The sequence below is a fragment of the Anser cygnoides genome, chromosome 8 (genome assembly GCF_040182565.1).
Source record: "Anser cygnoides isolate HZ-2024a breed goose chromosome 8, Taihu_goose_T2T_genome, whole genome shotgun sequence".
NCBI lineage: Eukaryota > Metazoa > Chordata > Aves > Anseriformes > Anatidae > Anser > Anser cygnoides.
In genome coordinates this window covers 10782242-10803423 of record NC_089880.1, presented here as the reverse complement: position 1 = coordinate 10803423, position 21182 = coordinate 10782242, and the positions used below count along the sequence as shown (strand labels likewise).

At 40.9% G+C, this 21182-nt stretch overlaps 1 protein-coding gene across 3 annotated transcripts in view; it reads left to right on the top strand.

Moving 5' to 3' along the window:
• Positions 1–138: 138 nt before the first annotated feature.
• Positions 139–21182, top strand: part of PRRC2C (proline rich coiled-coil 2C) — a 70326-nt gene continuing 49282 nt past the window's right edge. The window contains exons 1-4 of one of the 3 annotated variants that reach the window (XM_067001508.1): positions 139–317; positions 1152–1222; positions 18004–18171; positions 19417–19594. In XM_067001508.1, coding sequence (XP_066857609.1) covers positions 18057–18171; positions 19417–19594 — 293 coding nt within the window. In that variant the 5' untranslated portion in view covers positions 139–317; positions 1152–1222; positions 18004–18056. The remainder of the gene's footprint in view (positions 318–1151; positions 1223–18003; positions 18172–19416; positions 19595–21182) is intronic. The other 2 variants (XM_067001509.1, XM_067001510.1) reach the window with 2 other exon arrangements.

The following is a 21182-nucleotide window of genomic DNA, read 5'->3' as shown; positions in this document are numbered from 1 at the left end:
ATTCACCGCCCCCCCCCCCCGACTGCGGCAGGGCGGCGGTCACGTGGGCGGGCAGGCGGGCGGGGCCCCGTCGGGCGGGTGCGCGCTCGCTCCGCCGGCCGGTCGCGCGCGCGCGCGGCGCGGTGACGTCAGACGCCGTTGGCGCCGGCTTGGCCGCCCGCCATCTTGGCCCCTGTGTGGAAGCGGCTGAGGCGCGGCGCCGGGAGCGGCCGGCGGCCTTCGCCGGAGCGCGGTGAGCCCGCGGGGGGCGAGGGGAGGGGAAAAAGAAAAGAAGAAAATAAAGGAAAAACCCGGAGCGGGTTCCTCGGCCCCGCCAGGTGAGCTGGAGGAGGCCGCGCTCTCCCCTCAGCGCTCCTCGGGCGGCCTTGAGGCAGGCTGAGCGGCGCCGGGGGGAGCGGGCGGGCGGCCTGCGCCTCATGGCCGCGGGCGGGGGCGGCGCGGGGCGGAACGGAACGGAACGGAGCGGAACGGAACGGGGGGGCCGGGAACGGGGAGGGGCCCCCGGGCCGCTGCTCGCCCCGCCGGGCGCGGGGAGGCGGCGTTGGGCCCACGCCGGCCGGGCCCTGGTGCCGGGCCGCGCCGCAGCGCCTCGCATCGCCCGGGGCCGGCCGCGCCCCGCAGCGGGCACAGCGCCGGGCACAGCCCCGGGGCGGCGGGAGGGGGCTGCGGGCTGCTTCCACGCCTAGTTCGCTCCCTTCCCCACCTATTTAGCTCCCTCTCCCTTACCCACCTCTTCCCCTTATCTACTTATTCCCCCCTCCCTTTACCCTCATATTTCTCTTGCTCCCCTATTTCTCCCTTCTTCCTCACCTATTTCCCCACCTATTTCTCCCCTCTTCCTCACCTATTTCTCTTCCCCACCTATTCCCCATCCTCCCCTATTTCCCTCCCTCTTACCCACCTATTTCCCTTACCCGCCTATTTCCCCCCCACACACACACCTATTCCCCCACCCCCCCTTTTCAAAAGGCTCCACATCTTTCCAGGGAGATTCCTCAGGAAACCATCCCCTTCAAGCTTTTGCACTCACTCTGTGGCACTAATTCTTCCTCTGCAAACCCGTGGGGAAGGAGAGGTTTTCCTATGGGATGCTGGAGGCACGTGCAGTGCGCCACACTTGGATTTTCTGACTCTGAAATATTTATCCGCAGTTCTGGAGACACGCAGTAAAAGGATTCCTGGATTATTTCACTTAAAACTGAGTGAAGCACCTTTTGAAAAGGTACTGTTGTTTCTGCTCCTAGGGACAAGATTTGTAGGAATGGGGTGAACGTGACCAGGGTGGTTTTATTGATAGCGCTTGAAATGTGGTGTGAGCATAGGTAGATGACATGGCTAAAATTCAGGCAGCCAGCCTGGCATAATGGGAGCCATCACCCAGGGATGCGGGGCTTGAAAATTTGGGGGCTAAAAGTGGCCTAGCCAGTTTCTAGCTTGGGCCCTTTTTATGGGGAAGGGGAGCCTGCGTGAGAGCATGGTGCTGGGAGTTGTATGGAACACTGTGGTTTTGCTGTTTCTGTCCCTTTTGTGTCTCAGGCATGCATTTTGTAAGCTTGTCCCTTTGTGAAAGGTCTTGAACTCTTTATCACCGAGGAAGAACTGTTTTTTCTTATCAGTCTTTGATTACTGGAGTCAAATGGATGTGCAAGTAGAAATAAGCATTATTTCCAGCAAAAGGAACAGGATTTTTTTAATAGCTTTGTTTCTTGTGCAGGGGGACATCAGGCCTACCCATTGTTTAGCCTTAAGAGCTCTGCCTAGACATGAAGCTGCTTTTTAAGGGGGGAGGAAGTGGGACATGATCTCATTTGTCCATCAGTGAGAAACAAAAGGATGACCTTTTAATGCTGGCTGCCAGGAGCTGAATGGTTGTCAAATTCCTTTGAATCATATAGCGGAGAGAGTTTTTCTTTAAGATTAATTTTGGGATGTTGTAGTGCAGCTCTGCCACAGGTTCCTCCTTGGGACTAAGGAACCTGAAAGTTTTGAGAGTTCTTTGAACTCGACAGATGCTCAATGAGGAGAGTTTGTCCCTTAGATTATTGTGCTCCGTGCACGAGGATGTGACCACTCTGAGGCGAGTGCGTTATTAAAGGTGGCCATTTGAGCTGAAGTGAGAATTGGCATAGGCCATTGCTTGTGTGCGGAGACTTGTGTTTGTCTGCCGCTGTCACCTGGAACACTGCCTTAATATATAAATGTTTTATACATAAAGTATTGCTTTGATAAGTAGCAGTGGGTAAAATAGGTGTTAATCAATATACAGTCATTTCTGTCAGTTTCGCTGATACCAAACTCCAAAGAGACAGAGTATTTGTAGCAACCTGTAGTTTCTTTGCTCTTGTTTAGACTTCATAACTGGAACCCTGGAACCGTTGCTTTTTGTAGGGAAATCTGGAAAAAAAGTTCAATTTACAGCTCTAACTTCCTTGTTGCTCGAGTCCTTGTTTTATGGTACAGATTTATTGTATGCATCATCTTTAGGTCCTGTTTTTCTGTTTCCTAAAGTCTACCTGGGAAAGTGAAAAGAGCCATGAAACAGGGGAAAGATGCTGCTGTTCAGAAGGGAGCTCTCCTTTAGGTTCTGTTTGTTTTAATGAGTCTTTTAGAGCAATAAAGTGAAAGAATGAAAGCCAAAGCAGTACACTTTGTATGGGGTCCACTTCAGCCAGGTGTCCTGGGTTACTCAAAGTGCAAGCCCATTATTCCAGAACATTCCCCAAGCCGCCTATGGGAGTGATGTGACAGTGGAGAGAGGATGGAAAACATAGCCTAAATACCATATAAGGATGGTATGGGTAAGAGGGCTCTTGCAGAGGAGCAAACCCTAGTATAGTGTGTTGGAGGTAGGAGCGAGGGAAAGAAATATTCCTCTGTGGTCATTTTGTTGAAGGAAGAGTGGGACTTCTTTAGAGGCCAGATAAGGTAATAATAAGGTTGGGGGGGCTCCACCCTGAAAATGCACCACATTTCCACTAGTTGGGGATGGATGCTGGGCTTGTAATGACGGGATTGCGAGTGGTGTTTTACTGGTAGAACCAGTTGTTCATCTTCTGTAGTGAATTTTTTCTATGCTCAGTTTCATTCCCCATGTTTCGTTGTTTTTTTGTTTTTTTTTTTCTTCAAGACAAGGTTTCACAAACCCCGTAGAAACTTCCCATGGGTGAAAGCAGGTGCAGAAAGAAAAGCTGAGATTTTTGTGAGGAGGTGGGAGGAAATAATACTATGTGCATGTGTTTGTGAAATGAAAATGGAATGGACAGAAGTCTTAAAAAATGCATAAAGAGCAGAGGAAGATGAAATCCTAATAAAAATCAGATGAAGACAGCTTTTATGTCTATGAAGAACAGGCTAACAGAAATAGACTGTTTTTATTGCAAATACCTCAGCCATTACATAACATTCTAACTAAATGCTAACGAACTAGTCTGTTGCAGATTGCAAACACGTATTAAAGCAAGAAGCTTTTTATCGTCATATTTTTTGTTTTTATATGTCTGACGTCTTGATTAATGGTGAAATTACAATGTGGAATCGCATATCTTTTATCTGAAGTATGGTGATGGTAAATTTTAACTGATACAGTTTTGGAAATACTGTGAGCTATGTTTTCAGGGGCTTACAGAGACATGAATTACTGCACTTTATTCTACATCAGGTACATCAGCTGCGAAAGTATTGGGTGAAGAACTGTGGAATCACCTGATGCTGCATGACTGAGAGAAGAGATCTCTAATTTGGTGACTCTGAAAGTGAAAGGGCAGGTTTACTCAATACTTAGGTAGCTGGGATATAAGTTGTGGCTCAGCGTGCTCTGAGGTACCACATGGATTTCCATGCAAGACCTTCAATAGCTAGGTCACCCGCTTTTGCCACACTGCTTGCTTATGTTAGCAAATTAGACTTTCTCTGCTTCAAAAGCAAACTTTTTCAGGCTGTCCTCCTTAAATCTTACAAGCAGTTACAGATTGTTTTTAAAATTAATATTTTGTAAGCGCTAACTTTTGGTGTTTGTAAACATTTTAAAATTATGGCTGCATACCTAATCAGTATGTGCAGAAATAATAGTTCAAATTTCATTATTTGCAAATGAAACACTTGCAGGCTCTCTCCTCTTACCTTATTTAACAGATTTGAGTCTTTAGTCTGGGTGGAACTGCAGAAATGTCTTCATTTACCCAGAACAACTTTTTGTTGGAGAAGCCAGTAAGTTTTCTCCCAGTTTTAAGACCTGATATGAGGATTTGTACATTTCTTCCATTTCAAAGCAACCATATATTCCAGTGGGAGACCTCACTCTCTTGACATCAGTGCATCAATGCTTTCATTTTGCAAAAAAAAATAAATTTCTGTACTTACAGGTCTTACAGTAGTGTTTAGGATAGTTTATAATTGATGTATATATGCATTTGTAGCAAAAGCATTCTAGTGAGGTGGAGCAATAACAAATTTTCTTTTGCCAATATGAATAATTAGTCTGAAGCAAAGGTATGTTCTAGAAGGAGAAACTTGCCTTTGGCTTGTGATATAGTGACAGGATAATGATATATATATATATATATATATATAGTGACAGCAACTGATAATGTTAAACTTCTTCCGTAGCCATTTGGCAGACAGAAACTGCTATGGAAAATGGGTTCTGTGATGCTGAAGCACAGATACATAAAGCTGAGTATGCTGATACAGCTTTTGTAATTCAGTTCATCTTTTCTTTAAAGCATGAATCTGGTCTAACGATGAGGGCTGAAGTTGCCCTTTAATTGGCCAGCAGTGTCCAATACTCTTGTCGGTGTGCTTTTCACACCTGCTTCTCTTACATGCTGGGTATTCTTTAAGTCACAGGATAGGGATAGTTTCTGCTCAAAGAAATTAGTGAGTCCTCTCATGGAAGAACATGTAAGCAGAGATCAAGGGAATAACGGGCAGCTGGTAGAAGAGACTGTGAGTAGTAATGAACTCAAAGCTGGACTAGGCCAAGGTTTCTGAAGGAGCAAATTCTCTTACCTTTGTATGCACAGGAGTCGAGTTCTGTGCTGACGTCAACAGTGATTTTTGGGCTTGTACATCTGGCAACCCTGTCTCTAGCTGTCACGGTGAGAGTATCTGTGATAGTCTTAAAGACAAATGTATGGCACCTCTTAATATAGAGGAGAAACTATGAGTTTTTGATCTATGAATCAGTTTAGGAGTATGGTGGGAGTTACAGCCAACTCAGATTTGGGGTATTAAGGTGGTGACAAGTAGCTTAAGACATAACACAACTGAGTAAAGTATCTGTTACTGAACATTTTTCATCATGCTAAGGGTGTACAGAACTCTATAAAATGGTTTATTCTGCAAATTCCTACTGCTCACAGGGTTGCTTCCACCTTGGGGTTGCAGTCTTCAGTAACAGAGAGATCTTGAAAAGGTGAATGAAAAGATGTTGGAAATATAGCTGGAGAAGAGGAATCCATTTTGGCACATCTATTCTGGAGAGGAATGAAGCTCTTTAAGGGTTTATTCCTAGTGTAGCTCTTGTGCACTACCAAATAACCCGGAAGAGCTCATGAGCAGAACAGCTTGCCTGAATATTTCAAAGCAACATCTAATTGATTTCTGAAGTCAAAAACTTTAAATGTAATGATTTGTGTTACTTAAATAAATGTGTGGAAAGGTGCTTTGAAAAAAGAAGTTTTGCTTAAACACTGACAGATTTATACTTATTTTCAGCTAAGGTCAGGTATATTTTATAGGTGTGGAAAGGTTTGATACGGAAAGAAATCTGCTGCTACAAGTGAGTTGTGCTTTCTTGAGAAGAACACTGAAACTGAACAGTGTATCTTTCTCGTCAAGAAATATTAATTATTCCTTGGAAATTGTGGTAAAGGAGCAGGAAATTAAGGTATTGAAAAAGATTGTTTGAATTATCCACAGCAAGGAATGGCTTTACATTTGTCTCTTAATATGTCCTCCCCTACTCCGCTGCCCACCTCAGTGTGGGGTGAGTGGGAAGGGTAGGAAATACGTAGGAGGTCTAATTTGGCTTTTAGAAATCACTAGCAAAGACTTTTATCATTTAAACCTAGGAACTAGCTGAGATGGACCAGAGAGGCAAAAGAGTGCCACCAGTTTAAATGGCATCATTTCAGAGCTTGTAGGGCTCTGACAGTAAGAGTGTTACAACAAAAGGGAAAAAGAAAACAGTGAAGAGATGGATGATATTAAAGGGCTTCAACTTCTGCTTATTTGAGTTAGGAATCTGGTCCATTGTCATGTACCTATCGATTATCTTTTGTCAGCTTTCTGAAAAAAAAGTGTTTTGCACCAAACAGTGTGACTGACTGAAGGAATTGACCCTCGTTGAGCCCAACTCTTGTGTCTGGTAACTTACCAAGACAGCTGTCTGCAGAGGAGCCCATCCTGCACACTCTTGAGCCTTGCGCCTTCAGATCTGCTGAAGTGCAGCTGGGACAGAACCGTGGCGTGCTGCTGCTCTATATGTTTAGAAATGTCAAAGAATCCAGTGATGTGGAGGCTTCTTGTTGATACCTTTTTACTGTAGGGTGCAAGCAGTTCATTCTTATTCTTGCAAATGGACCCTCCAACCCACCACTGTCACCAGTTCTGCTTGTCCTTTGTAGTTTTCTGCACATCTGAATCTGAGCATAGCAAGTGCAGAGCAGTGCTGACCGTTTGAATGTTTTTTGCACTCTGGTTTGAACAGACACAGGGGCATCTGTATGTCATTGGTTGCCTAGCTTCTCCAACAGCCCCCATGGGGGCTTCCCTTTTCCTTCTCTGTTATCAGACATGCTCTTCTCAGCCTGCCAGAGCAACTGCTACTCAGGATACCACTGAGAAGGGGACTCACCATGTTGCTTTCTGTGCGCTTGAGGACAATGAGTCCACTAATATTTTTGCCTTCCCAGGCTTCTGCTGGATGGCGTGATGCAGTTGAGCAAGAAACAAAGTGGTACTTATGACAGCATGCTAAGTGCTGTTGTAATTTAAGGGGCTGTTTGTGATCTTAAACATTAACAGATGCCTTTACAGAGAGCAGCTGTGGTCAGGATAAACTGATCTAAATTAGTTTGTGAGAAGCCTAGCGAATAGTTTAACTTTCTTTTTCAATTAAAAGAACTGAGGGGTAAGACAGGTCGCGTTAGTCTTCTGTATTCAGGGAGACATGCGCCTACCAGCCTACTATTTGAGTACTGTGTTTTGATAGCAGGTATATGGATTGTTTATGCAAGAATTTGCCCTAATTTATTCCCCTAACTTTTGCTCAAATAATGACTTAGTTCTGAGGACTTCAAAGTTTCTTCATTCTTCTAAATAATGGATTTTTTTTAATAAACTCTTGAATATCTTGAAAATAAAAATCTCATTTGGTGTCTGCAAGTTGAAAAGCTAATTGGGTGAAAGCCCTTAAGTGGTTCTGTTCCCAGAAGTCACGAGAATGCATCTCGTTGTGATGCTCTCTTTATTTGTATAGAAGCTGTTTCTACTTTTTTCTTTCCTGGTCCTGGCTTCCTTCCAGCACTTCAAAAGTCCTGCCACAATTAAAAATTTACAGTTTCGAAGTTTCTTAAACTGCATGAAACTGGAAAAACAAAAATGTGCTCTAATACTTAGTGGCAGAGAAATGAAGACCTGTGAAGAAATTGTCGGGCTATTTAGGAATAAAGAAACTTGTCTCAAAAGTGAACTGCAAAAACGATTTGGATCTTACATTTGCAACTAAGAATGTATGTTTCTGAAAATGCATTCGGTAGTCTTGCAAAACATCTAGATTATTCTAATTTATGTTTGAGGATTATCAGCACATGGCAAGAATAGCTGTGCTGTGTTAGTGCCTTAGCTTTATGGTGTGCTAGTTCTGACTTACGTGTGGCACGCACTGTCAGTCTTTACTGGAATCTCTTGAAAAATCCTTTCTGGCAAAGACGCTGTTTAAATGTATTTTGTTAGCTTGAAAATGTGCTGGTACTTGAATTACTTCTATTAATACAGTGTGTTTATTAGTACTTATTAATCTGTCAGTTTTACTTGTGGTAGTGATACTAAGTTTCTTTCTGCCCATCTGCTTTAAGTTGAACAAGTGAGTAATGAGACCCTTCTGATCCAGTCCAGTAGGTGAATGCCAGGCTGCAGCTGGAGCGACCTAAGTGCATTGAGTCTAGTGGCACATTCAGGGTTTCTGATTCTCACAATTTTACGGTGCTTGTGACATCCCCAGCTATGGCTTACAACTTACTTGTTCAGGTCCATTTTCCTTGGAATTTGTATACAACCAAATAATATCAGTAAATTAGCCTAAAGGTTGTTGCAAAGTAGTTGGAAAAAGTGGCTGAAGTAAATTCTCTAAGCTCAGAAGGAAAACTGAAACCACTTCTGTGTAAGTCATCCAGTTTTATGGCTGTACTGAGGATTAGAGGCATAAGGCAGAGTCCTGTCATGGTACTTCACTTCCTGAAGGCGCTTGAATGCTGGAGGAAGTGCAGGAAGGGGTTTCTTTAGGAGTGCTTGTTGTGTGTCCATCTGTCAGTCCTGCTGTTGGACATAGATGTTGGATTTTCAGTTCAGGATTGTGATGTAAATACACAGAATGGTTTTTAGGGGTCTGGTAGAATTAAGTTATTGTAAGTTCTATAGATACTCTTGAATTTACCCAACTGTGTAGACTAAATTGTACTTCAGGTGTTTGTGCTTGAACTTGAGACTAATTAAAAATCATTTTAATTTTAGTTGTAAACATGACTTCAAAATACAAAGTTATTGTCTTTCCTTTAGAGAGATTTTAAGCATAGCAGAGACCAGACCAGAAAAAGTAAAAACCGTAACAGACAAGCAGAGGAACGGTAGTCTCAGGAAATACCTTTCCTTGCTGGGAAGAGGTGCAGGGTTGGTTGTGAGACTTGTTTCTGAGCTCCCTTTTTAAGTCACCTGGTCATCTGCTGCTGTTAGTGGGTGTTTGCACTCCACTTGCTGCCTGTTGCTTGGAAGCATCCCTTACTTTCTTGGGACTGCTCTTCTGTGATGAGGTGCTGCTGCCTCCTTCCAAATGTTTGTTGATACCTCTTGAGCCTGGTGGTATCTTCTAGCTACAAGGTAAAAGTTAAATACGTTGCTGGCCATTGGTAAGCTTCTTCATGGTAACAGTGAAACTAACCGTCCTAAAAAGTTACTAGATAGTCTGAGCTAATTAGATTCCTAGGGTGGGAACTTTCTGAGTACTGTGCGTGTTAGAACTTAATTCCCATTTACTCTAGCAGGAGCTAGATGCCTAAGAGATATGAAGGATCATGGCCTTAGTCTGAAATTTAAACAGAAATCTAATTGCAGTTCATCAGCCTCTTCCAGTGAGAGAGGTGGTGCCAGTGCTTTGTTCTTCCAGCTTTTTTCTTTTCCTAGAGAAGAAGGTGTTTTGGTTGTTTTTATTTTTATTTTGAACTGGTACTTCACTGTCTTTATTCTTCCTGCAATGATAAGGATTTAGAGTAAAAGACTTGCATTGGTTGCTATTACAACCATAAGAATTCTCTTCAGAGCTTGGGAGAGAACCTTACTTTTACTTTCAAGAGAACTTGATTTGCTTCAGTAGGTGGCCATCTCTTTACAAAGATGACAAGAAAGCTTTAAAAAAATAAAGGTAGTCATTATTGGGTCATCCTTTAGTTCTATAGCAACCTTTAAAACCTGCTTTTTGTATGTCTCAAAAACATGGCTTTTCGTTCTTTGATAATTGGTAATGTGCATTGGTTTATGGCTTCTGTAGGCAGTATTATACTAGTTAAATGCTTCATTGGTAGCACTTTGTACATTCTAGATTTGAATCTCCTCTTGTGATAAAGTTAGCTTTGTGTCTCAAATATGAAAGAATCTACAGCCTGAAGAGTACATAGATATAATTATAAAGCTAAAGGAGTCAGAAGTGTTAAATCTTCTGCACATACAATAGATGAGAATTGAATAATTTAAGTGAGACGCTTATTAACTCCAGCATTTTGTTCATGAGAATAGTTACGTTCATATTTTGAGTACCTCTTTACATTATCATCTTCCTTTTAAAAAGTAAAAGTAAGTGTGACTGCTGTGCTGATGAACAGCTTCTCATACAGTATTAACTGGGAGACTAAAATAGAGCCACTGGTGTAAAACATGGAAGAAAGTGACATATAATCATTGAAAGCATTGAATCCCTGTGATAACAGTATTGCCTTAAGTAATATTGAGATGTTATTTGTCAAAATACTGAACAGCTTTATATGATACTCCGAACATGCGAAAAAAATCCTCAAATTAAACAAAATGAAAACTGTCCTTTCTTTCCCCAAAGATCTTAAGTAGCTGTAGTGGCATCATTCTGCTTGTGAGCGGAGGGGAACATAACCTCTTTGTTCCATGCTTTCACTTCAGAAGAAGATTTCACAAGCAGTACAGGTAGTATTAATTACCGTAGCTAAACAAAAATAGCCATGTGACATGAAAGTATTTAGTGTGTTTTTGACAGTTTTATTGCCAGGAAGATTTTATCCTGTCTGTGACTTTTTGATTACTGTTACATGGGTGCATTTAAAAAGATAAGCTGCTGATGGTGATTGATCCCATGGATCAGGCTTCTGCTGGCAGAATTATTCTACGGGAATCTGATTTCTGTGTATGTTAACTGAAAAACTCATGCACGTATAGTTAAATATATATTCAAATCTGAGTAGAGACAGATTTGAGGTTTGCATGGTTGCTGTCCTTTTATCTGTGGCTTTTGACTCCAGACAGCTGCTTTTAACTCGTGTTTCCTTTTGTTCTCAGCAGTGCTCTGCAGAAGCTGAATAGAAATGACAGATTATTTTAGTCCCCACTAATATTTCTCTGCTGCAGGATGTGTCCTGAAAGTTTATTTTAAAAGTGTTAGTCACTGCTACTGGTGCCATCTTATTATACTTGAGGGGTTCCTCATAAAAGTTCCCTTTATATTTGTGGTTTGTTGCTGGTTCTCTGGTTGGAAGGCTGCGTTCAACGTGACTGGTAGTTCTTAGGAAAATTCAACAGGCAGCCTTCTAATCTAAGGCAGCAAAAGTTTTGCTTGCTCTGTAGATTGCTAGATCGAACTAAAATGATTTGCAGTAAGCTTAGTTTCTGTATCGGATTTTTGAGAGTGACTGGTTGTATTTCGTTGCTTGGGTTAGTAGCTCTGTTTAAGAGACGACTAACTGTAGTTTAAAACTGATGCAGGCATGTTTGTCGATGCTCATTTTTGGCATCCCCAGACTGCATTTTCACAAGACGCATCTGTGGGATAATGTCCTCAAATGGCTGTTTTGTGTCATGATCTCTTTACCAAAACCAGGTATGCATCGGATAGAAATGTTCTGGGAAGATGCTCTTAGGCCTTGAAGGGGAGCAATTTGAAGAACTAGCAAAGCCTGCTTTGCTACAGCTTTGTCCTATTACAAGTGCTTTGGTTCTAAGGAGCAGAGCTCCTCAGTGATTTTCCATTTGAGGGTCATTCACAATATTTCTCTATAGATTGTCCAATGCTCAGGGGATTGGCCTGTGCTATGTTTTTTTTCCTCAGAGGAGATGAGTGCACAAGAGATACGGTGATCAAAAGGGTTTTCTTTTCCAACTTAGCCCACCCACCTTCAGAAAATTTCTAGAACCAGTGCAGTAGTCTCTACATTGTACCCTCTTCACGTTTGGCTGAAAACCAGTGAGCCCAACATCTAGAGATGTGGAAGAAAACTGGGGATGGATTTACCAGTCTGGCTCTCTGAGTAAATAAAATTTAATATAGATCTTGTTCAAGAATGAGTTGTAGCGAGATCTACTCAGAGAGCTTTGAAGGTTTGCAGAGCTACTGTTCTTGTAGATGGTAGAGCTATGTGGTTTGTCTGAGGTACATGAAATAGCTCAAAAGTCCATAAAATCTTTAATTTTCAGCCTGCATAGCAGCAACCTACTTAACAATGAACACTGCTGCAAATTACTCAATTTTAAAAAATAAAAATAAAATCCTGACCACAGAGGCTTTTTTTTTTACGTTGATTTGAAAGAGTGTTTTGCTAATTATGTGTTACTGGGGGGGCTGAGGCTTGTTTCCATGTCATATCAAGCCACCTGGTGCTGAAGCTATTAAGAACTCTTTATAGTGGGATAAATGACCAAAAACATTGATTTTTTTTAATAGAAATTGGTCCTGAAAACTGTAGTCCCAGAGTGGTGCTTTGGGCACTAGAAAGTTGTGCGTATGAGGATATCAATAAGAGAATGTTAGTTAATGTGTATTGTTCATACGTACGGCTGTCAGGTGAAGTCACTTTGTTTAGTTGTAATTCTGTTTATCGATACTTGTGTGCAACCTTCTCTTTGTGCAAAACCATCTATTCAGTAATTAGATAGTATTCTGGAGCATTCAGTTGAAAACTAACAGGATTCTTTTACATAATGGGATATAAATTAGGCATAAAGAAAGCTTTCAGGGGTTCCAAGCACATGAAATTCAGCATCCTATGTTTCTCATTTAAAATGGCTTTACTTATCTGTAAACGGTCCCATTAATCTCTTTTCTGAAGATCACAGGTTTTCAGAATTTAATATGAATTTTTCAGAATTTAATATCTAGCTGCAGATGTTTAGGTTTTATGATTACGAGGCAAATTTTTACTAAAAACTTCAAGAGTCTAAATGTGCCAGAATTAGAGTTGAAATGAAAGCTTTCCTTTCTAGCTGAAATTTTTAATGCCACGTTATGTGGGGTGTCAGGTGCGGGGCTTGTTGAGGTACTGAGAATGATTTTTCAAAATAGATAACACTAAGTTTGAGAACATCTGACTCTAACATCCATCTGGCATGTGGCAAGAAAGCTTCATTTTTTCGTTGTGTTTTGTTGTTCCCAAACTTACCAGAACCACATTCTTTAGTGGGCCCAAAACAAAGCTAATCTAATAAAAGTGGAGTTATGGCCAGATACAGATTTGTAGGTGAGGCCACTTAACCACTATTTTAGTGCCCTTAAAATAAGAGTAAGACAGTATGAGAAATCTTTCTGGATTTGTTTCTCGTCTTGTGTTTTGAGAAGTGCTATTTTGTCCCAGTTATGACTAAACTTTCATGTAGTGCTTTTTATGATGCTTCCCACTTCACAGATGGGCACTTGAGGCACTGAGAGTTTAAGGCCCTAGGAAATATTCAGCAAGTTTGTCTTGAATGGTGTGCCTTGCCTTAAATCATTGCAGCTCATCCTTCTTCAAAATCAGCAATGATACAGACTTTGGAGTGGAAGTGATGGGAACTAGATATCCTGTGTTAAATAAGGAGCGTGAAGCTTATGTAAATGTTACCTGTCATAAATGATTGAGCACTTGTAGGCTAAAATGGGGGTGACATGTCTTGAGCTGGTAGGACTGCCTAAAAGATAACCGTAATATTGCTGAAGAAATCTATTGACATGTTATGCTTGCACTAAAGCAAACCTACTTTGTTTAGAAGTTTAAAAACGCAGCACATAAAATACAGTTCTAGATGTTCTCATGTGGCCATCTGTGCTTACATCAGCTAGGATGGGATGCCTGGAAAATACAGGGAATAGTAATCTTTCCGCCAGATGCAAGGAATGGTGTATGTTGTGCTTCAAACGTGTACAGAAGCAGATTAGTTGGAAGACCATAATAGAAGGAGTACAGTTATTTCCCATAGCAACAGCGAGAGTTGATCAGCCTCTCAAAAACTGTGTATAAAGAAGCTTTCTACCTGAACTTTTACACTTCTCTGTTCCCCTTTCTGTGCCTGTGTGCACTTTACTTGTTCACTGAGATAATAAAATGTGATTATTTTAGGCAGAATGCTCTTCTGTTCTCACATGTAAGTTTGTAAAACCATCTTTTGTATGTATAATAAAAATACAAAATACTGACATGGACATGGTGAGGAAACCGGACAAGAATTGCTGTTATGATGTTAAATGGTTTAAACTTCTTACCATCCAGTCCTGGAAACTTGACCTCAAAAATACTTTCTTCCTTGTTTAATCACAAAAGAACATTTTTCTCAGGTGAAGGTAAGATCTTTTCTAATCTGCTGTTTGTTCTAATCAAACTCTGTGTAAAATTTACACATACATGAACCACTGTTACTAAATTCTAAACAATTGATTTGGGGGAATTCTGAAATGTTCCTGAGAGCTAGGAACTTGCTGGAAAAGGTCTGTCTGGTGTGTGGGCAGGGGGTGTTCTGTTTGCCATTTTCTATTACTTTAGAAATAGGATTCTGCAACCACAGTCTAGGAGAATAGACTGCGTTCAGTTTGTTCTACCAAGAGGGTACAAGTAAATGTTCCTTGACAGTGGCCAGGGTATCTAGAAGTTGACATCTCCTTACTGTAATCATTTGTGTACACATGCTTCTGAGTTCATTGCGGGATCTAAATAAGTCAACCGATTGCAGTCTGAAAAAAGACTGGCCCAGAAATTACAGTAACTTTAATATGCAGGTCCTAAGGTCACAGAGGAAAGGTCAGTTAACTCGATAACATTAGTAAGTGGCTGAAAGGTAATCTTTGCTCCAGGATTTTGGAAGCACTGCACCTTCAGTAATTATGCATATAGTGACTGTAGTCTTTCAAAATGAATTGCTGACTGGATTAAATTTCTTAATGGTGCAGTAAACCCTGCCAGCTGCCGTTATTACTTGTACTGCTGCCTATCCGTCTGTTTGCTATCATGGTAATTATTTAATTTTAGTAAGTAGTTCCGACATCTTTTTTATGTTGCTACTGTTCAGAGGTATACAGCTGTCTCGTGTTCTTACTCATTTGACTGTAAGTCTAAACCTAGCAGGCACTAACATTTGGCTTGGAAGGGTTTGACTAATAGAGTTCGAACTAACAGCTAGCTACCCATAATAACAAAAGATGTAAATATTAGAGGAAATTTAGAATCACTCGGTGAGTTTAGTACTTGCCAACCTAGAACATAATTGTATGTACAAGTTAAGCATGTTTTATGTTAAAATACCTCATCGTAACTGTAGAGGGAATGATTTTGATGTTCCTGCATATGAATGCAGTATACACAAGTGAAGTTGAGTGAAAATGTAAAGTCATCGGACCTGGACGCAGCCTGAAATGTTATTTCTTGTGCTTTGGAACCACGCAATTATCTCTTTATAACTGCTACTAGATGGCACTGGGGTGCTTGTTTAATGTGTGACCTAGCACATATGTTTGTAGAGCGCCAGATGGGCTCAAGGGGAGGATTTGCCATCTCTGACATAAGTACCTAGTCTAAAGTCTAATTTTGCAAGTGTATCTTCTCTGGCAACCAGTGTCAGGTATAAACGGAGTTAAATGTGAATGTATTGACTGGCCTAATTTACAAGAACACTGCTTGCAGCGCTTGAGCTATTTTCTGCAAATCAGATTACTGAGGAATGTGCAGTTTTAATCAGTTCAAAATATTCTGTTTCTTTGTAGCATAACTTTGGAAAAACTTGTCAAACAGTGTGAATCTAAATACTAAAAAAGGCATAGAACTCAGCTGTAATGGGTAGACCTACTTCATTGATTTTTGTGAAGTTGACATCAGAAAGCACTATGAGGAAACACAATTACCACCCTTTGTTCTTTAAGCTATGAAATGTTCCAGAAAAAAACAATTATTATAATTAAGATCTGTCTAAGTAGTCTCTCTTAGTCTGTAAAGAAGAGTTATGGTTAAGATTTTCCGTGTTTGGTTTCTACCAAAGGTATGAGATGTCATTTTGTAAATTGCATGGGCAAACAATGACCTGAGGTAGGTTGTTTGTTTTTTTTTTGCCAACTTCAGGTTTATTCAGTGTTGTGAAGCCATTTCGTATTTGCAAAATCTGGGGGCTGGAACTGATCTTGGGCTTAAAATTATAACTGTGTATGAGTTGTTCTCATATAGAAAGAGTATGAGAACATAGCTGAGTAGCAAATCAATGTGGTGTATTACTTCACATGTTTATTTGCCCGTCTGAAAACTTGTTTGCCACCCATGCCCTCCTGGTAATTAATTACCTGCCCAGAGCCTACTTCTCTATTTGATGCTCCAGGATGACCAAGGTGGTCTCTACCATGAAGACAAGTCTGGGAGCAAAGTGTAAGAGGAGAACTGAAGGAAAAGAATCAACCAGGTTCTTACACAGGTGTTTCACTGAAGGCCTGATGATAAACCTGGGTTTCCTCATAGAAGAAGAGGTTAATGCAGGACCTAGACTCAACTTGATAAACTAGTCAGCCTTGATTCGTGTCCCCAGACTGGCTGAAAGCAGTTGTCTGGCCATGAGTAATGCTAACGGGTGTGTTGCTGAATCACAGATCAGCATTGGGGCAGCCGTGAACAGTGAGTGAATGGTTGCTGGCAATCTGCTTAACTGTTAGCTCCACAGATAAGCTTATCTAAAGTCACATAATGGGCTATCGTTATTTCTTCTCTGTGCCTGTAATGGTGTTTGAACCAGTGAGCTGTGGCTTCCAGTGAAAGCTTGCAATCTCAGTATGTAGTTTTTTGGGTAGTTAAGGGGCAGCCTATCAGCCCTATCCAAAGTCTGTGTTCTGGTTACATGGTCAACTTGGTGGGCTGGGTTCAACCTGCTTACAGCCTTTATTTCGAGTTTTTGGATGATGGGAGTATGCTGACCAGTCTGGCCAAAAAAATGGGTAAAATGTTTTCCCTTTGTGAGAGGTGAGAATGCATCTCTTAGCCATGTATGTGGCCCAGTACAAAGCTGAAGAGTGTCCCATTTGCAGCGGTCTGCACGGATTGTAATAGAATAGCATCTGCCCAAAACCTACTACTGAAGTTGGACCGTTCTAAGCCTGTCTGCCATCTCCAGTCATTAATCCTTTCAATCATGGCTTGTAAATTGAGGTAGGAGGAAGGGAGGGTAGGAATGTTACCATTCTCATATAAATGAAACTTCCCTGGTCTTTTGCCATTGCTTTGTCTGTTATTACCAAATAAGTGTCTTATTTTTTGGACTGCTTGTTTGTGCAGACTCTTCTGAATACATGAGTGCCTTGCGTGCAAATTGGGTTTCTCTTGAAGGTCTTTTGAGACTGAGTTTGACCAGGGAGCTGCTTGATCACCAAAGGGTTTGAGCAGGATGTACAGCTCTGACTTGGTTCTTTTTGTCTGCTCTTAGAATGAAATGCACGAGTATTTGAACATCCCTAACTTCTGGAATCTACGTGGGGAAAAAAAGTGGTTGTAGTAAGGGGTGTAATGATTTTTTTCAGTGTTTTTAAGATTAAATTAACTATATAATAATATTCTGTTTAAGGGAATGCTCCCTTGTGTTGCTGCCTGATGATGAGCAGCCATGCTGGCAAGTTCCTTCTAAGAACCAGTGAAATATCAGTGATAATTACTGGGTGGTTCTTCTCAAGGCCTGTTATCCTGGGGGAAGGAGACGGATGACCTGTTCTAGCAGCCCTGTAATTTACTGCTGCAAGAAGAATAGTGTAACTCTTAGTTTAAGGAACTCCTTTACCCTGCCTATCTGAACATACTCTGTTTCTAGCTTTGAAGAAACTTCTGACTCGGTATATTTATTTTTTTTTCTAGCTGCTGAGTTCATGGTGGTTTTAATTGGAAAAAGCAAATTCCAGAAATATTGTACCACAGTTAGTGGTATCTCAGTGCTTGGCTACAGGAGTGGGTGAGGTCATTGAGCTTCCCCAGTGGGGAACTAGCTGCTGATGGAAACTCTGCATGCCTTTTTTTTAGTGAGATCATAGACAATATTTAACATTTTGGGGGTTTGATACTGCTTGAATGTTGACCCTCCTGATGATTTTGTGATGTTCCTTTAAAATGGCATAGAGTTTCATAGGGCTAGGTGTTCCTGGGTCTAATGTATTTGAAGACATCTGCAGTTTGCTTAACAGAAACAGTGCTATCGGCATTAAGTAAGTGGTCAAGTTTTGTGTTGTGAACTCTCTTAAGTATTGGCTTGTATTCAAGCTGTTTTGCTCTTCTGGTGTTTTGTTTTCAGGCTGATTTTGAGGAGTGAGCGGGAGGTACCAGACTCGATGAGTTTCCATCGAAATGTCGGAAAAGTCAGGCCAGAGTACAAAAGCAAAGGATGGAAAAACAAAGTATGCAACACTCAGTCTGTTTAATACTTACAAAGGAAAGTCACTGGAAACTCAGAAAACCACAGGTGAGTTAAACTGGCTTTATTTATGCATTCTGTTTCATCGTTACTGTTGTGCAGCTAATTAAGAGTGCAAAGGATGTGATCATTATCAAGCAGTTAAAAAAATTTGGCTGTGGTTACAGTAGTTAATAGGAAGAATTGTGGAAAAACAATCTTGATTACATTTGCTGGTTACCTATGAGCTACAGTTTCAGTTAAGGGAGTCAGCATTTTCAGTCTATTAGAAAGCAGAATATAAGTAACTAAGAACTGTTCTACAGCTGCAGTTTCCATTCGTTATCAGCATATGACAAGCCATTCCCCAGCCGTGCTTTTTAGTGAATTTTTAAAAGATATTCTCAGAGGTAAAAGCACTGCTGTTTTGAGATCTTCAGTGAACGCATTTGTTCCTTGCATGGTATAAGTAACAAACCTTGGCAGAACTGGAGTTGTCTGATTACAAAAAAAAAAAGGGGGGGGGGGGGGAGAGGAGGAATGCATATTTTCGTATTTTTGTCCGTTTTGCTGACAAAAGGTGGGGGTGGACACAGACTGTTTGTGTGAGGAATTGGGATGGGGGTTCAAAATTTGTTGAAGTTTACCATAATATAATTTTCAAAGGTTGCAACTGAGATGTTTGGTATAACATGTTTAGGATGTTATCTTGCACTTGTTCATCTGAATTGAGTAGTTGGTAGGTTGAATGTCCAGCGTAGTGCGTTGGCTTCATACTGTTTTTTCATAATAGTGGTATGGAGTAAACACATTCTGCAGGAATGTTTTTGCAAGAGCAGCATCTGCCAACTGAAACTGGCAGCAAAAAAAAAGTGGGATGGAACCATGATGGTATTCCTGGAGTCAAGGCGTGTTTAACCCCCCCCCCCCCCCCCCCCCCCCCCCCCCGAGGAGTGAGAGAATAATGCTTGGTGACATCTGAAGGGATATTAAGAAACTAACATCATATTTAAAATGGCTCCTCTAACTTTCTGTCGTGAGCATTGCATACAAACATGGGGCCATATATCCCTTTTTGTTTCTGGAATAGGTTAACCATAGTGATTCGTTATTCAAAATACTCAAGTTCTCCCAGGCCACGTATTTAAAATTCCCATTTTTAAAATTAAGTCATGAATAATTTTAATTTCTAATTCTAACAGTCTTAAATTTTCTCACTTTCTTGCAAACCTTTGAAATTGATTCCTGCAGCTTTGCAGGAATTCTGCCTGCCACTCAGCATTGTTAACTTGAACTTTCTGTTTTGGCATGCAGTTGCCACACGCCATGGATTACAAAGCCTTGGAAAAGTTGCTATTTCGAGGAGGATGCCTCCGCCAGCTAACCTCCCTAGTCTCAAAGCAGAGAACAAAGGCAATGACCCTAATGTGAACATTGTGCCTAAGGATGGCACAGGATGGGCTTCAAAACAAGAACAGCATGAAGAAGAAAAGTAAGTGACTAATGAGATCAGGGCTGTTTTGCTGTAACATTTCTCAAGTTTTTTAAAACTAGTGATGGGTAAGGAGTGGGAAGGAACTGTTTAGACTTGACAGTCCTCAAGATAGCTACTAGAGAGGACAAAGCATCGCTATAAATTTTTGTAAGTAGTAATAATACTATTAGGGGATAGTAACTGTGGGAAGGGGGACACAACAAAAAGCACCACAATTGGTTTAATTGCCTTAAAATTCTCTTTAAGCTCTAAGAGGAATACTTGGGTACACAGCAGCTAAGTTAAATAATAGCTTGCAAGTTTGTGAGAATGCAAAGATGTTTGGTTTAATCTGTTTTTCTTGATGTAGGGCAGCAAAAGCTTAAATCCTTGGTTTGTATACATTAGTTAGAATCTCTGCTTTGTTTTCCTAGCGGTTCTTAATACTTGCACTTTAATTTGTTTGTTTAGTATGCCATAAATTCCACAGACTTCAGACAAAAATTTTGTATCTTAAATGTCATGCTGTAGTTTCACACTGCCACAAGAAGTGATACAAACAAAACAGAAGTGGGGGTGATGTTGATTCTCAGATGTATGCTGTGTATAATTTAATTGCCTGTGCTCAGTTCAGTTTCATCCACTAAGTTTGTTTCACAATTGTATGGGAAGTCTCTTGGCAACCTCAAAAGAAAATAGAGCAAAATGTTTCAATAATCTAATCAGAACGCGCTTTAAAGCGAAATTTATTGCCATTTAAGCTTAAAAAACAATATTGTTCTCACTACAGAAGTGGAAGTGGCTTTTAAGTGTTTATTCTTCAACATAAATTGTTCTGAAAACAGAAGATAGAGGCACTGAGTTCAAGTTGTAGGAAGAAATGTCTGCCATCTCCAATCTGGATATAGATCCAGTTTCATGCTGGAAATCGAACTCCTTGTGGAGCTGTGGTTGTGGTTACCTAAGCTCTGCAGCCGGTGTCTCAATCACGCAGCAGAGGCTTTGCTGCTTCTTGCAGTGATGTGGTGGTGGTAGTTTGTTGTGCTCTTGTGAAAGCAACAGATGATTGAAGGTTGGCTTCCCCTTCTTGCTGTCACTTCATTTCTTCCTGTGTATTTTCCTACATTTAGATGTCAATTTTGACATCTCTCTGAAAGGCTGTTAGACTTCAGGAGATACTTATTGTGTTTAGCTTTTATTTTAGGTTTATGAAACCACAAATTTACGATACTCTGCCCAGTGTTCTGTAGGGTATTTTTTCCTACACACCAGAAGTTATTTACATTTGGTCTAGTTAAATTGGTGTTGAGCTCAATGTCTTATTTAATAAAAACACTTTATAATGTTTGTCTGCTTTTCCATAGCCTCCTATGGATGTTAGAAGTATGTCCCAGTAGCTGTATGTTTGTAAATAAATAGCTGCCCCTTATCTGCAACTGGAAGGTGTTTGCCTTGGTTTTCATTGTGCATTATTCTGATAAAAGCCTTAAAAACCACATGTAAGTAGAACTAATGGGTGGAAGGAACTTGTTCCTTCACATTGGTGTGTATGCCCAGGCCACAAGTCAAATTTCCTAAATTCAAGGCATCTAGAGTTCGGTCAAGT